Source organism: Mauremys mutica, chromosome 1, assembly GCF_020497125.1.
Source record: "Mauremys mutica isolate MM-2020 ecotype Southern chromosome 1, ASM2049712v1, whole genome shotgun sequence".
NCBI lineage: Eukaryota > Metazoa > Chordata > Testudines > Geoemydidae > Mauremys > Mauremys mutica.
This window is the reverse complement of record NC_059072.1, coordinates 128,023,636-128,038,774: the sequence shown is the minus strand read 5'-3', so window position 1 is coordinate 128,038,774 and position 15,139 is coordinate 128,023,636. Positions and strand designations below refer to the sequence as shown.

At 40.5% G+C, this 15,139-nt stretch overlaps 1 protein-coding gene across 1 annotated transcript in view; it reads right to left on the bottom strand.

The window, feature by feature from the left end:
* Positions 1–910: 910 nt before the first annotated feature.
* FBLN1 (fibulin 1) overlaps positions 911–15,139 on the bottom strand; it is a 104,271-nt gene continuing 90,042 nt past the window's right edge. Inside the window, exon 17 of the mRNA XM_044995485.1 lies at positions 911–2,075. Within this exon, the coding sequence (XP_044851420.1) occupies positions 1,936–2,075 (140 nt within the window). The 3' untranslated portion in view covers positions 911–1,935. The remainder of the gene's footprint in view (positions 2,076–15,139) is intronic.

The window sequence follows — 15,139 nt, the reverse complement described above, 5'->3', positions numbered from 1 at the left end:
ATCTGTTTCAGTACAAATTCGCTGGAGACCACTCTTTCACACGCCAGTGCCCTTTTATTTCCCAGTATTTTCCCACCACCATGTATATACAGCTATATGCAATTCAATACCAGTTAGGTAGCCCCTTAGGGAACAGCTTGCTCTTACAGCAGCTGGGAATAACAGGCCCTCACTTTCCTGTTCCTCCCTCCTATTACTTCCTGCTACCTTTATAGGCCTTCCTCTCAGCAGGCTCACAGGTGATTGCTCTCAGGCTCCTTTAATGAGCCACACTCTGCCAGCTCCAGCCAGTTCCCCTTGATGGGAGCTATACTAGCAGGTTCTGAGCTAACAGGGGCTGGTTCAGTGCCTCTTAAGCCAGCACCCTGTTACAATCCCTGAAGACAAGGTATTCCTTATGATTTGGGGTTATCCAAAAATCTCCTTCAGTTTTTTGAATGATGACAGGTACCTGCTCTGAATCCACTTGCCATACCAACATCTTTCTATCTAAATATGGGAACTATTTAAGGAGACAGTGAGGCTTGCCCAGGTAGCCTTTGAGAACACTGGATATGTTTTAGATTATCACTGTTTCATGATGGCATCCTGAAAGCCAAATTATGTACAGTAATTAAGGTGTAATTTAATACAACCAATCAAATATTCTTTAGTCAAAACTTATATGAGAGAATGTTTTTGTTATAAACTCCCAGTTTGTGCCTGAGGTAGACTGGACTCGCATTGACTTCAATGGGGAATGGATAAAGAACCTATATGCTAGTTAAAAGGCAAGTGTTCCTGTCTAATAATGGGTGGGTGTACTGGTAGGGTTGTTTGTGTGTTTCTCAGATAAGCAGGAAAAAGAAGATACATGGGTATTTTCCCACTAAAACTTTTTTCTTCAGGATTCTCAGTTACAGACCAAAACAAACATGGAGCTGTTTATTTTCAATTTTGTAATAAAAAGATACATTATTTTCATTACTTGGATGCCCAGAACATACATTAAACATTAATTTATTTAAGAAAGTTTCATTATATTATTGCATATGCTTCGGTCTGGTGCTCAGAAAAGTCTATAGCTTAACATACTAGTTTCTTTACAAAATTTAAAAATATATATATTGTACTTTGCTTTACTTTCTGGAGGTGTTTATCTAGAATTCCAATGTATTGGTGAGTATATTTTGGTTTGGAGTGTAAGCAATATGCTGTAATTCTTGTAACAGATTAATTCCAATTAGAGGTTTTAGTTAAATTGGATCCAACATGCTTCATTTTATAGTCAAATAAGAGGTACAAAACATGAGTGTTTTATCTGATATGTGCAAAGACTTGTTCCTCTTGCTATCTTTACTTCCTTTTACAATTCCTCTTGTAATTGTGGCCAAACAGCTTTTTTAAATCTTTAGGCAAAGCTTTTCAAAAGTGACAATTGATTTTGGGTGCCCATCTTGAATTAATTTAAAGGGGCCTGCTTTTCAGAGGGTGGATATTTTGGCATTTTTGAAAATCAGGCCTTTTCAGATATTTCAAATTGGGCACCCAAACATTTGAGGCAAAATGACTCATTGGACTTTTCTCCAATGGTACCATATATTGATCACAATGGTCTATGGCTAGTTCTTTCTCCCATGTCTTTTATAGTGCTGCAATCAGGTAAAGGAGCAAAAGTTAAGATTTGCCTGAATATTTTTAAAAAAAGTTAAATTCACTAAGCAGATGAGCACTTTTATACCATACTTATTTATAAACACAATTAAATCAGGTTCATTTATTTTGTTCCATCCTACATCTAGTCAACATAGCTTGGTACTTGTCTTAATTAAACTATAATCCAAATGTTAAAAAAACAAAACACTATTGGGTTTTACAAACCGGCATATAACATAATAGTTTGTGGTAAGGATTTAGTCTACAGTGGCTTGCTTGTTTCAGATTTTTAAAGCTCTACTAAAACCAGTATTCAGACACAAAGATGTGCACGTTGACAACGTTACGATGAGAGACAATCCCGTTCACCACATAGTTCATCTCCAGTTTCAGAATGGCATGGAAAGGTCCAACAATGGGCTTCACCTGACGAACTACACCTGTGGCAAAAAACAAAAATAAGCAATGAAGATTAATACAGTGAAATCAAATGTTTTCTGATTAGCTGTAGACTATATAGGGTTTGTGAATACTTTTGATTAACAATTACATTTACAGAATGTTGGTCTGGTTTGCAAACATACAAAAAAGGGCTATATCTGCAATGATTATTCCCCTTTCATATTTTGACCAGCTCCTATTTTCAGTACATTTACTAGAACACTGATAATGGAAGAAACACTGAATACTCCTCAGTTACCAATATTTTCTTCCACATTTTGCCCAATCTATGCAAACTATTTTTCTAAAAATAGACGATAAGACATTGATTTCTTTAAGTAAAGCAAGATGCAGATTATACTGGAGAATGTACACAGATATGGATACATATAACAGAACACCAAGAATGAACTTTCCACTCTATTTCGGACAGGAGAGATTACAAGGAACACTAATTAGTACCTGATAATAAGCACTTCTCACATACACATCAATCACCACCAATCTGCGAATTATAGTGGGCCAAATTATTATAAACAATCCCACTGAAAGCAGTAGGATCATGACTGGAGGGAGGTAAGTATGCAAGGTGAGTAAGGACTGTGGCTATCAGAATCTGGCCCAGTGGTATTTGAAACATGTTGTTTAATTTTAAAAACTAATCTGTATTGTTACAGCTGATCACATTTTAAATACATCACTTTCACATTACCTCATCTGCACTGGGACATATGATGAACAAATAAAATCAGGGGTTCTCAAACTGGGGGTCAGGACCCCTCAGAGGTCACGAGGTTATTACATGGGGGGTTGCGAGCTGTCAGCCTCCATACCAAAGCCCCTTTGCCTCCACCATTTATCATGGTGTTAAATATAAAAAAAAGTGTGTTTAATGTATAAGGGGGGTTGCACTCAGAGCCTTGCTGTGTGAAAGGGATCACCAGTACAAAAGTGTGAGAACCCCTGAATAAAATGATAGTGGAGCAATTAGTTATACTTTTTAAGACCTAATCTTGCAATTTGTTCTGCATAGTCAGATGCCTGCAGCCAAACAGAATAGCTGCAGGAAGGCCCTGATCCTGCCCCATTAAAGTCATTGGGACCTTTGCCTAAGTCATTATTACATAGGGTTTGCTTCCATGAACTATCTTATTCTCCATATTAAACACATCATGCAGCTACTGTATTATTAGTATGTGGAAGTTTAAAGTGGTCAAAGACATAAAAATCCAAAGCTAACTGATAGACATCAGGAATTTGGTATAGAATCCCCATTTCAAATACTTGATTCTGACAGCTGATGTGCTACAGTGGCATTTGATTTGGTAGGAAATATATAGTTTGAGTGGATTATTTTAGATGTATTCCTTCTAGATCTTAAGAGTTATGTTTCAAAGCATATAGCACAACGTCTTTATGGAATTCCAAAAGAATTCTTATAGCAGTTCCCTAAGAACACATTGGCTTAAGATCTGATGGTGGAGATAAACGTTTGCTTATGTAGGCTGTCAGCACCTTTTTTCTAGTGCAGTGATGACATTACAGCTCTGTCCTGTTTAAATACTGACTAATATCTTCAGCATGTAGTAAAATAGCAAACTTTTCACCACATTCATTTTGCTTGCCATATTTAATGAATACACTTCTTTTAAAGCATCCTTTCCCCCTACAATTTATTTTTTTTTAGTTTTCTTGGCCAGCATCCTGCACCTTGTAAAATTGACTTGTGGTAGCAAGGGCTGTGTAGGGACGGGGGGAGGGGGGGGAATATCTCTGGAATTCCCCTTCTTGTATGGTAGGAAGTGTTTTAATAATACTACATGACATTATTGTGGAAATCATCTTCCATCTCAATTATGGGAATTTGCACTATGGAATCCAATCAATAACATGTAATATTTAACCCACTTAATTTCTTTCTTATTCTTTAGTAACGTTCAGATGGTAAGGGCAGATGTTCCTATTTAGTAATCCTTTTAATATTTTTAGTCTCACCTTTCTTATTAATCCATTCACTCTAAAAGTCAGATTGCACACCGCAACCTATGTAGTCATGCAATCATGTCTAAGATGGTTGATGCTACAGTACAGAACTTATGAGCATTATGGCTATTGTCTGGCTATGCCGAAAGAATGACAGGAGACATTAGATATGGGTTTAATCAGGCTGCAACTTTATTATTAGATGTCTGAGACTAACCCGGCGGATAAAATGTGCAGTGCAGGTGAAAACCCCCACAATTCACTGGGGATGGGGGGTGAGTGCTTTTTTCAGCCCCTCCTGCCCCTTTCCGTTCATGTCGCTCCAGCAGATCAACTGCCGGGCACCTCCAATTCCAGGCAATTCTGGAGGTGGGGGGGCTTCCACCAGCTCCCCACCTTTTCATCCAGGTCCCTCCAGCAGTTCCTTTGCTGGGACCACACCCCTTTGTAGGAGGGGTTAGGGTGGACTATAATGATGGCGGGGGTTGGCTCCCCAATGTACCAATCAGAGGAGTCTCCAACTGCCCCCAGCTTGCTCAATTACCAAGCACCTCTCCTTAATTCCTTTTCCAAGCCTTTTATCCATTTGGGATTTTTTGTGCCTTAATTTATGGAGTACCTGCACTGAACATCCACTATACACTTAAATAAAGAGTTGCAACATCTGGCCTACCGCCCGTCATGCTGTGCATGAACAGAGGCCACCTGAACCTGCTGCGAGGAAGGCGAACCGGCACTTGGCCAATATGGTGGTAAAGGAAAAATTCCTTCCCAGCCCCCCTTAGTGGGGTGGCTAATGTAATGCCCACAGCAGATACAACTAATCACCCGGCATATTATTGACCTAAATAGGGAGGGATGGTGGGTGCTGCCCAGCCTGTTCTGAGTGAATGAGGGGAGGGGCCAAACCCAGGCTGACCTTGTTGAACCCCTCATTCCTAGGTGGTGAGTCATCCACCACGCTGACTGCTTTTCCAGCAGTTTTACATCCCCACCTCCTCCTCCAAGCCAGAAAGCATTGCCCTCTTCTCCCGGCCAGCCAGACAACTCCCCTCACTCTTCACACCCACCTCCCTCCGCTTAAAGTGCAGGGCGGTATGATTGTAGCCAAATGCCACTACATTTCACCCTTGTCTCTTCTGATTCATTCAAATAAGTGCTTACTAAAAGACAGATGAAATTTAAGTTTGTTTTCAGAAGCAGCTGATAGACGGAAAGAACAAAGGCAGTGTACAATTTGACAGCTGTTGTATAGTTATTTTGCTGCTGCTTTAAAATCAAGACTAATCATGGGCCAAAGAGTAAATACTGTTCATATGAAATAGTTATGTACAGAAAATTGAAGTGTAATGTTTTTGTTAAGACTTGCTGTGGTAAAAATATGTGGAATGTGGCATATCCTATATTCTTTCAATTTTTTTTGTTTTTATCTATTTAGACTTGTATACAAAATAAAAAGGGAGTGCCCCTGCAATAAATTGCAAAACAGAAATAAAATTAAAAAGCCAGCAGAACACAAATCTCCTCTCCTCCAGCAACTATGTAGGAGGACCTGCTTGGACAGGCTTCCTTACAGGTGGTATATATAGGTGAAGCTGAACTCTCTCTAAGTCTGATTTCTGGATAAGCTTCCCTGCTGTCCTACATGAGGGTTTTATGATGTGTGAAAGAAATGAACTGGAAAATGATCCATTGGACAAACACATGCAGTAGGAACACCTAGTGTACAATAATCAGTAACCTTTGCTCATCAAGCGTTTCCATTTCTCCCTTTTGATAACAAGCAATACAGAGAACAATTGATCCTTTTCCTCTGACAAGCACAGATGAAAACCATACACCAGAGCTGCTGAAAAGCTTGTAATGTGGCCTTATAGGCCAAAGGCTATTCAGTTATCTAGATTCCAGTAAATCTGCTACAGTTGTCCTGGAAGCTGTTTTGAGAAATTATTGCAGATTATGTGCCATAATTAGTCATCAGTTTTTAAGAAGGGTCTGATCCTCCAAGGCCTTGCTCTTTCTGCAGTCATTTAAGAGTAACAAAGTGCTACCCCCACCAGAATTCTCTCCTTGCCTTCACAATGATTGCGGTGCTTTACACCCACTTTGCACAGGGGTAGGTGACTACACAAGGGGCAAAGTGCTTGAGAATCACGCCCAGTATATTTAATACACACATTTGGTTATTAGTATCAATCACAGTTTCAAAAGCTTTCATCAGGAAGCCCATCCTAATATGCCACATGTAGTACTTATGACTGCTTTTAAATGAAGCAGATTTATCAGTCACTGCAGCATTTGCACAAACATGTTGTTTCACTATGCATTTTGGCAGACCAAAGGTAGAGTTCAGCTTTGTGGTCTGGCTCCTTTCAGCATTTTTAGTTGAATATTAATATTAAGTACAAAAACATACTTTACAGTAACAGGAAAGTTACAATTTTGAACATATACAAGAGTCAAGAATTGCAGGAATAAAGCAGCCAGTTTCTGATCTCACTTACACCAGTAATAGAGTAGTTCTGGTGATTGCAATGGATGATCTACAGCCCCCACCCCCGTCCCTGAAATACAGAAGTATGCTATATAAATCAGAGTTAAACAACTAGCTCAATTTACTCGAGTGCAAGTCAATTTGCATAGCTCTGAGTATTACCATTCTCACTCTTGTAAGGTTGCAAATCCTCCAGGATTGTCCTGGAGTCCCCAGGAATTAAAGATTAATCTTTAATTAAAGATTATGTCATGTGATGAAGCCTCCAAAAATATGTCCAACCAAAATTGGCCATCCTAGCACCCACATGCGGAATTGAGGCACACACATTCAAATATTACAGTCACCGCTGATTAGATTCAAATATTACAGTCAGTGCTGACTTTCCTTGGTTGTATCCTGTGCATATCTCTGATATTTCTAAGGAAACAGCTGCACCCTGATGATTTCCATTAGTATATGATCCCACATGATGCTATGAATTATGAGAATGCTATGTGAGCTAGCTGCAAGTGATGCTCCATTTGCCTCTGATGTTAGGGTCACAAAGCACACGTGAATGGTGACTCTACCTGCAGCTGATTGAGGACAAGTTGTTCCCTGTGTGATTTTTTTTTGTATACAGTTGCTCTGTACTTGGGAGACAGACCTGTCCTAGCTTACAGACAGCCCCCCAACCTGAAGCAAATACTCTCCAGCAACCACAGACCACATAACAAAAACACTAACCCAGGAACCTATCCTTGCAACAAAGCCCGATGCCAACTCTGTCCACATATCTATTCAAGTGACATCATCATAGGACCTAATCACATCAGCCACGCCATCAGGGGCTCGTTCACCTGCACATGTGATATATCACAATGTGATATATGCCAGCAATGCCCCTCTGCCATGTACATTGGCCAAACTGGACAGTCTCTAAGCAAAAGAATAAATGGACACAAATCTGACATCAGGAATCATAACATTCAAAAAACAGTAGGAGAACACTTCAATCTCTCTGGTCACTCAGTAACAGACTTAAAGGTGGCAATCTTGCAACAGAAAAGCTTCAAAAACAGACTCCAATGAGAAACTGCTGAACTTGAATTAATATGCAAACTAGATACCATCAGTTTAGGCTTGAATAGAGACTGGGAATGGCTGAGCCATTAAACACATTGAATCTATTTCCCCATGTTAAGTATCCTCACACCTTTTTGTCAAACTGTCTGAAATGGGCCATCTTGATTATCACTACAAAAGTTTTTTTTCTCCTGCTGATAATAGCTCATCTTAATTAATTAGCCTCTTAGAGTTGGTAGGGCAACTCCCACCTTTTCATGTTCTCTGTATGTATACATATATCTCCTTACTATATGTTCCATTCTATGCATCCAATGAAGTGGGCTGTAGTCCACGAAAGCTTATGCTCAAATAAATTTGTTAGTCTCTAAGGTGCCACAAGTACTCCTGTTCTTTTTGCGGATACAGACTAACACAGCTGCTACTCTGAAACTTGTCTTGAGCTGACATTCCATTTTACTTGAAGTAGTTGAAAGAGCCATGCCCAAATGTAATTTGGCCATGACTTTTCCTAGCATTAAACTTTTAAATCCATGCTAGAGTGTTATCATAATTCTTTTGGTATCACCATTCCACAAACTTCTGTTGGTTCTTTTCAGTATCTTACATTTGTATATTACTGTAACTTTCATCTACAAATATTTCCAAGCACTTTACAAACTACACATACACTAAAACAGGGGTCGGCAACCTTTCAGAAGTGGTGTGCCGAGTCTTCATTTATTCACTCTAATTTAAGGTTTCGCGTGCCAGTAATACATTTTAACGTTTTAGAAGGTCTCTTTCTATAAGTTTATAATATATAACTAAACTATTGTTGTTGTATGTAAAGTAAATAAGGTTTTAAAAATGTTTAAGAAGCTTCATTTAAAATTCAATTAAAATGCAGAGCCCCCCGGACCGGTGGCCAGGACCCGGGCAGTGTGAGTGCCACTGAAAATCAGCTCATGTGCCACCTTCAGTACATGTGCCATAGGTTGCCTACCCCTGTACTAGAATCAGATCCTATACTGCTGAAATGCAGCCAGAAAAGTTGGCTGGAAACTAGAATTCCTTTTCTGCAGGAAATCCCAAAGTGTCACTTCCCTCTCCCCTTCCCACCCCCTCAAAAAATAAATAAATAAACAAACAAAAAACCACCAAAAACACTGCTCTGAAATAGATCAAAACATGAAATTACAAAATGTCCCCTGGGATGGGAATTCCAAAATTTTATTTAGAAAAAAATAAATCAAGACATTTCCTTTTGACCTTTTCAAATGTTTCTGAGGCTCCCCGAGATGCCTAGAGCCCTTGCAGCCTGCCAGGTGGGAAACTGGACAGCTTGGGTTTCCTATTAGTTGGTTCCTGAGGAGCCAGGAACACTGGAACTGTGTATTTCAAAGCAGACTGCCTGGTGGGCTGCCCCAGTGCCAAGGACCCTAGGGGAATAAGTCTCAGAGCCCAGGTCATCTGACACAGGCTTGCGCTGCAAGGCTATAAAATTGCAGTGTGGATGTTTTGGCCCCTCCCCACTCATGGGGTTTCAAAACCCAGACTCCAGCCCAAGCCTGAAGGTCTACACTGTAATTTTGTAGCCCCAGAGTCCAAGCCCCATGAACCTGGGTCAGCTGACCAGGGCCAGCCATTGCTGTGTGGCAGGTATTTTGTCACAGTGTAGACATACTCTGCAGGACCTGAATTTGAGATATCCCATCTGGCAGGCTGCCCCAGAGCATGGGAGGCTAGGGGTATAGCTACACAGCAGCTGAGAGCCAGCCTCCCAACCCGGGTAGACAGGCTTGCACTAGCCGGGCTCAAGCCAGCGCACTAAAAATAGCAGTGTGCGGAACTTGTGGCTTGGACTTTCAAGCCCACCTGGGCCCCTAGGCTTGAGATTCTGAGCTCCAGCCTGAGCTACAATGTCCAGCTGCCTAGCCCCCAGGGTACGTTAACACTGCAGTGGGGAGCTTGGCACCTACCTGACACCATAATTATCACCTTGAAAAGCATCGAGCTTTAAGAGCAAGAATTGGATTTTTTAACAATTTCAAAACCATTTCTTTTCTCCTAAATGCAATATCAGAAACAGCTGACTGATTTGTGCTGAAACGTTACCAAAAAATAAAAATTTATCCTAAAACAGAAACAAGCATGGGGAATTTCCTTCAGCTTGAATGGTTTAAGTCTGGCAAAATCATGAGCAACTGAAACCATGGGTTTATAATAGTAAGTGTTGGGCAACTTTAACTAGAGGCACCACTGTCAGCTCTGCCTTAATTCTATATTTTTGACAACTTTTATTTTTAAGTATATTTACTTAAGTAGTCTCCCCTTCTCCGCCACATCTATTTCTGTATACTTTTATAGACACAGTGGCCAAAATTTTCAAAACTAGAAGTAACATTTTCAGAAGGGCCTAACTGATTTAAGAGTCTAAGTTTCATAGATTTTCAATTAGATTTAGGCTTCTAAGTAATTAAGTCACTTTTTAAGATGGGACTTAGGCACTTTTGAAAATTATATCCTACATGCCTTAAGTTGGCTCCTAAATCCTTATTTATGCTTCTAAATAAGTTGCCTGATTTGGGTGCTCCACACTTTTGAAAATTAGGGCACTTTTAAATGCACCAAAATAAGGATATTAGAGTTTAACTTTATGCACCCAGTTTTGAAAATCTTGGCCAGTACTTCAAAAGTGTACCTAACGATTGCAGATATTTATGGCCCAGTTATATTTCTGTGAACAAATTCTACATTAGCATATAATCCATGTTAATATATTCACGTATGTACCTAATCCTCTAAACCTGTTACATCCAGTGAAATATTCAAAATATACCATTAAACAAGAATGAAGGCCTAATTCACAATGCTGTAAGGGTATTATGCTATAAAGTAAATGGGAATCTATTTCAGTGTTTTGAATTTTGATTAGTGAGTTGTCGGAGTCATTTAACCATATTTATGTGTGTCACATGTGGCAGCTCAAGGATTAATGCTATTAATGCAGAGGTGGGCAAACTATGGCCCGTGGGCCACATCCGGCCCACGGGACCCTCCTGCACAGCCCCTGAGCTCCTGGCCTGGGAGACTAGCCCCCGGCCTCTCCCCTGCTGTTCTCTCTTCTCCGCAGCCTCAGTTCACTGCGCTGCCGGCACAATGCTCTGGGCTCTGTGAGCTTTTGCCGGGCAGCGCAGCCGCAGAGACGCAGCCTGACCCGGTGCTCTGTGCTGCGCGGTGGTGTGGCTGGCTCCAGCCGGGCGGTGTGGCTGCCTATCCTGGTGCTCTGGGCGGCGCAGCTGTAGCACCACCAGCCACCGGTGCTCCAGGCAGGGAGGAGTGGGGGTTGGATAGAGGGCAGGGTAGTTCAGGTGGTGGTCAGGGGGTGGGGGTGTGGATAGGTGTCGGGCGTTCAGAGGGTGGGGAACAGTGGGGGTTGAATGGGCGCCAGGGTCCTGGGGGGGCAGTCAGGAAGGAGAGGGGAGGGTTAGATGGGGCAGCAGGGGACAGTCAAGGGCAGAGGTTCTGGGGGCAGTCAGGGAGACGGGTGGTTGGATGGGGCAGGAGTCCTGCGGGGGCAGTCAGGAATGAGAGGAGAGGTTGGATGGGGCGGTGGGGGGCAGTTGGAGCGGAGGGTCTGGGGGCCATCAGGGGACAGGGACAGGTGGATAGGGCAGTGTCGCGGGGCATGACAGGAGCCTTATCATTATTGTCACAAATAATTCAAGAGCAATGTAGCTAAATTCCATTAATATGGTGAGGAAAAATAAAAAAGGATCATTTAGCCTTTGAATGATGGAAAAACCTTAAGTAATAAGAACATAAGAACAGCTGTACTGGGTCAGACCAAAGGTCTATCCAGCCCAGTAGCCTGTCTACCGACAGTGGCCAATGCCAGGTGCCCCAGAGGGAGTGAACCTAACAGGTAATGATCAAGTGATCTCTCTCCTGCCATCCATCTCCACCCTCTAACAAACAGAGGCTAGGGACACCATTCCTTACCCATCCTGGCTAATAGCCATTAATGGATTTAACATCCATGAATTTGTCTAGTTCTCTTTTAAACCCTGTTATAGTCCTAGCCTTCACAACCTTCGTAGGCAAGGAATTCCACAGGTTGTGCACTGTGTGAAGAACTTCCTTTTATTTGTTTTAAACCTGCTGCCCATTAATTTTATTTGGTGGCCCTCTAGTTCTTATATTATGGGAACAAGTAAATAACTTTTCCTTATTCACTTTCTCCACATCACTCATGATTTTATATACCTCTATCATATCCCGCCTTAGTCTCCTCTTTTCCAAGCTGACAAGACCTAGCTTCTTTAATCTCTCCTTATATGGGACCCGTTCCAAATCCCTAATCATTTTAGTTGCCCTTTTCTGAACTTCTTCTAATGCCAGTAGATTTTTTTTTTGAGATGAGGCGACCACATCTGCATGCAGTATTTGAGATGTGGGCATACCATGGATTTATGTAAGGCCAATAAGATATTCACCATTTTATTCTCTATCCCTTTTTTCATTATTCCTAATATCCTGTTTGCTTTTTTGACTGCCACTGCACACTGTCCCTATCCACGATGACTCCAAGATCTTTTTCCTGATTAGTTGTAGCTAAATTAGCCCCCATCATATTGTATGTATACTTGGGGTTATTTTTCCCAACGTGCATTACTTTACATTTATCCACATTAAATTTCATTTGCCGTTTTGTTAGATCTTTATGAAGTTCTTCACAGTCTGCTTTGGTCTTAACTATCTTGAGCAGTTTAGTATCATCTGCAAACTTTGCCACCTCACTGTTTACCCCTTTCTCCAGATCATTTATGAATAAGTCAAATAGGATTGGTCCTAGGACTCACCCTTGGGGAACACCACTAGTTACCCCTCTCCATTCTGAAAATTTAGCATTTATTCCTACCTTTTGTTCCCTGTCTTTTAACCAGTTCTCAGTCCATGAAAGGATCTTCCCTCTTATCCCATGACAACTTAATTTACGTAAGAGCCTTTCGTGAGGGACCTTGTCAAAGGCTTTCTGGAAATCTAAGTACACTGTTTCCACTGGATTCCCCTTGTCCACATGTTTGTTGACCCCTTCAAAGAACTCTAATAGATTAGTAAGACATGATTAGACTTACCGGTCTGTAATTGCCGGGATCACCTCTAGAGCCCTTTTAAAATATTGGCGTTACGTTAGCTATCTTCCAGTCATTGGGTACAGAAGCCAATTTAAAGGACAGGTTACAAACCATACTTAGTAGTTCCGCAATTTCACATTTGAGTTTTTTCAGAACTCTTGGGTGACTGCCATCTGGTCCCGGTGACTTGTTACTGTTAAGTTTATCAATTAATTCCAAAAACTCCTCTAGTGACACCTCAATCTGTGACAATTCCTCAGATTTGTCACCTAAAAAATCTGGCTCAGGTTTGGAAATCTCCCTAATATCCTCAGCCGTGAAGACTGAAGCAAAGAATTAATTTAGTTTCTCCGCAATGATTTTATCATCTTTAAGTGCTCCTTTTGTATCTCGATCAGTAGCTCTTTGGAGACAGCAGACATAAGTATCTGGGAATTGCCTGTATTCTGACAGCTAGATTGTACCTGTAGGCACAGTTGTGAGCAAGGAGTAGACTTGGGAAACAGAGACTTCCTTCTGAGGCACAATTCCCTCCGTGATTTCTCCTTACTCTGGGGCACCAGCTGCCTCAAGGAAGCCTTTCTGGGTGTGGTATGGATGGGGCCATAATACCACACCCCATACGTGACAGGTTTACTATGGATGTAGGAACTCTGCATCTTTCTGTTGACCGAATACACTGAGATGTGCCATCCCACAGCATCTCTGTAAGCATTATAATACTTCCAGAAATTGTTAAGAAGTTGATGCACCCTCATTCCCATCTCATCATGGTTCACGTCCCTAAGCACCATTAATGAATCCTAAGTAATGATGGTGACAAACAATTAAAGCACTCACAATCATTACAGTGACATAATGAAACTTTGCGCACGCGCACACACACACACATACTAACTTACTTACTTAGTCACTTACTTACTTTTGGGCAGAAACAATGTAGAAAATTTTAGCCAAGAATGTGCATGTGTGAACAGGGAGCTTAACTATTTAGCAACTTTAACTGTAGAGTTTGTTGCTAGATGAATATTGTATACTTCCTGAAATACTGAATCAGATAAGAGAGAACTTTTTCTTATATTACCTCAACATGGCCTCTTTCAGTCAAACTATACATATCTGAATACATAGCTCACTCTTCGTTATAAGCAATTAGGCAGTAACTAGTTTCAGCCCATAACTAGAAATATGTATGTAAGTTTTGTGGTGTGAGAGAGCCCAGCAATGAAGGGTAAGATGCAGTCCATCATCCTTAGCTTGATCCAGAGAAGCATCTATTTGGGGCTGTTCTTTCTCCTCAAACTCCCACTTACTGGAGTGATCCCATCAATTCTCTGCTTTTCTGAGATAACCACCATTGCAGTTTATTTCCCTGGTCCTAAACATCTTGATCTGATATTTGTATAGTTTGATTAAAGTTCTATTTATAAAGAGTTTATAAATGATTAATCAATTGTAATAGATTGCTAAAGAGTCAAACTGGACAATAAGTTGCTTTTAACCATGGATAGCAACTTCCACTGACATCTCTGTAACTATGTATAACACATACTACTCCTGTCTGTAACATGCTTATGACTTCTAGTAATCATTTATTAACCCTTTATAAATCATTTATAAATTAAACTTAGGGTGACCAGACAGCAAATGTGAAAAATCAGGACAGAGGTGGGGTTAACAGGAGCCTATATAAGAAAAAGACCCAAAAATCAGGACTGTCCCTATAAAAATCAGGACATCTGGTCACCCTAATGAAACTTTATGTAAAGTCTGACCAAATAAACAATTAAGTCTAAGCTCTTCAGATTGCAATAGGACAAGTCTATGAAGTTTTCAAAATGGGTTATAAATTCTGATAAATTTAGAATTAATGAGTCTTAGTTGCAAGGAATTCACGTTCTTGATTCATAAGGAAACTACATTAGAAATGCCATGCTCAGGGTTATTCTCAATTAAAAATGAATCTTACTTTACTAAATGACCATGTTTGATGGTTCAAAAATTTGGGATGCAATTTATTATAAATGCAATACTTCAACTGTTCATCAAAAATTAATTTTATTAACACTTGTGAGCTTTAGAAAGCTTTTGATTGAATAGAAGGACCTGTAGTTTTTTACTATACACAGGCTTCATGGAACTTATAAGTTTTTGGCCAGAAACAAATGATAAATATTTTCAAAGTTATTATCTGTCATATTAGATCATATAGCTTAGGTATTGTGAAAGAGTTAAAAGCAACCTTGGCTTCTAGTGAGGTTTGGCTTGTTTATGAATACTGTGATCTTTATTAAGGGTACCCAATAAATTCAGAAAGATGTGCTCTTATCTTGGTTTTGGCAAACTCAAAGTGCTTTTAGACCTTGGGTTTGCCTTGGGGCCAAAACTTTGCGAAGGG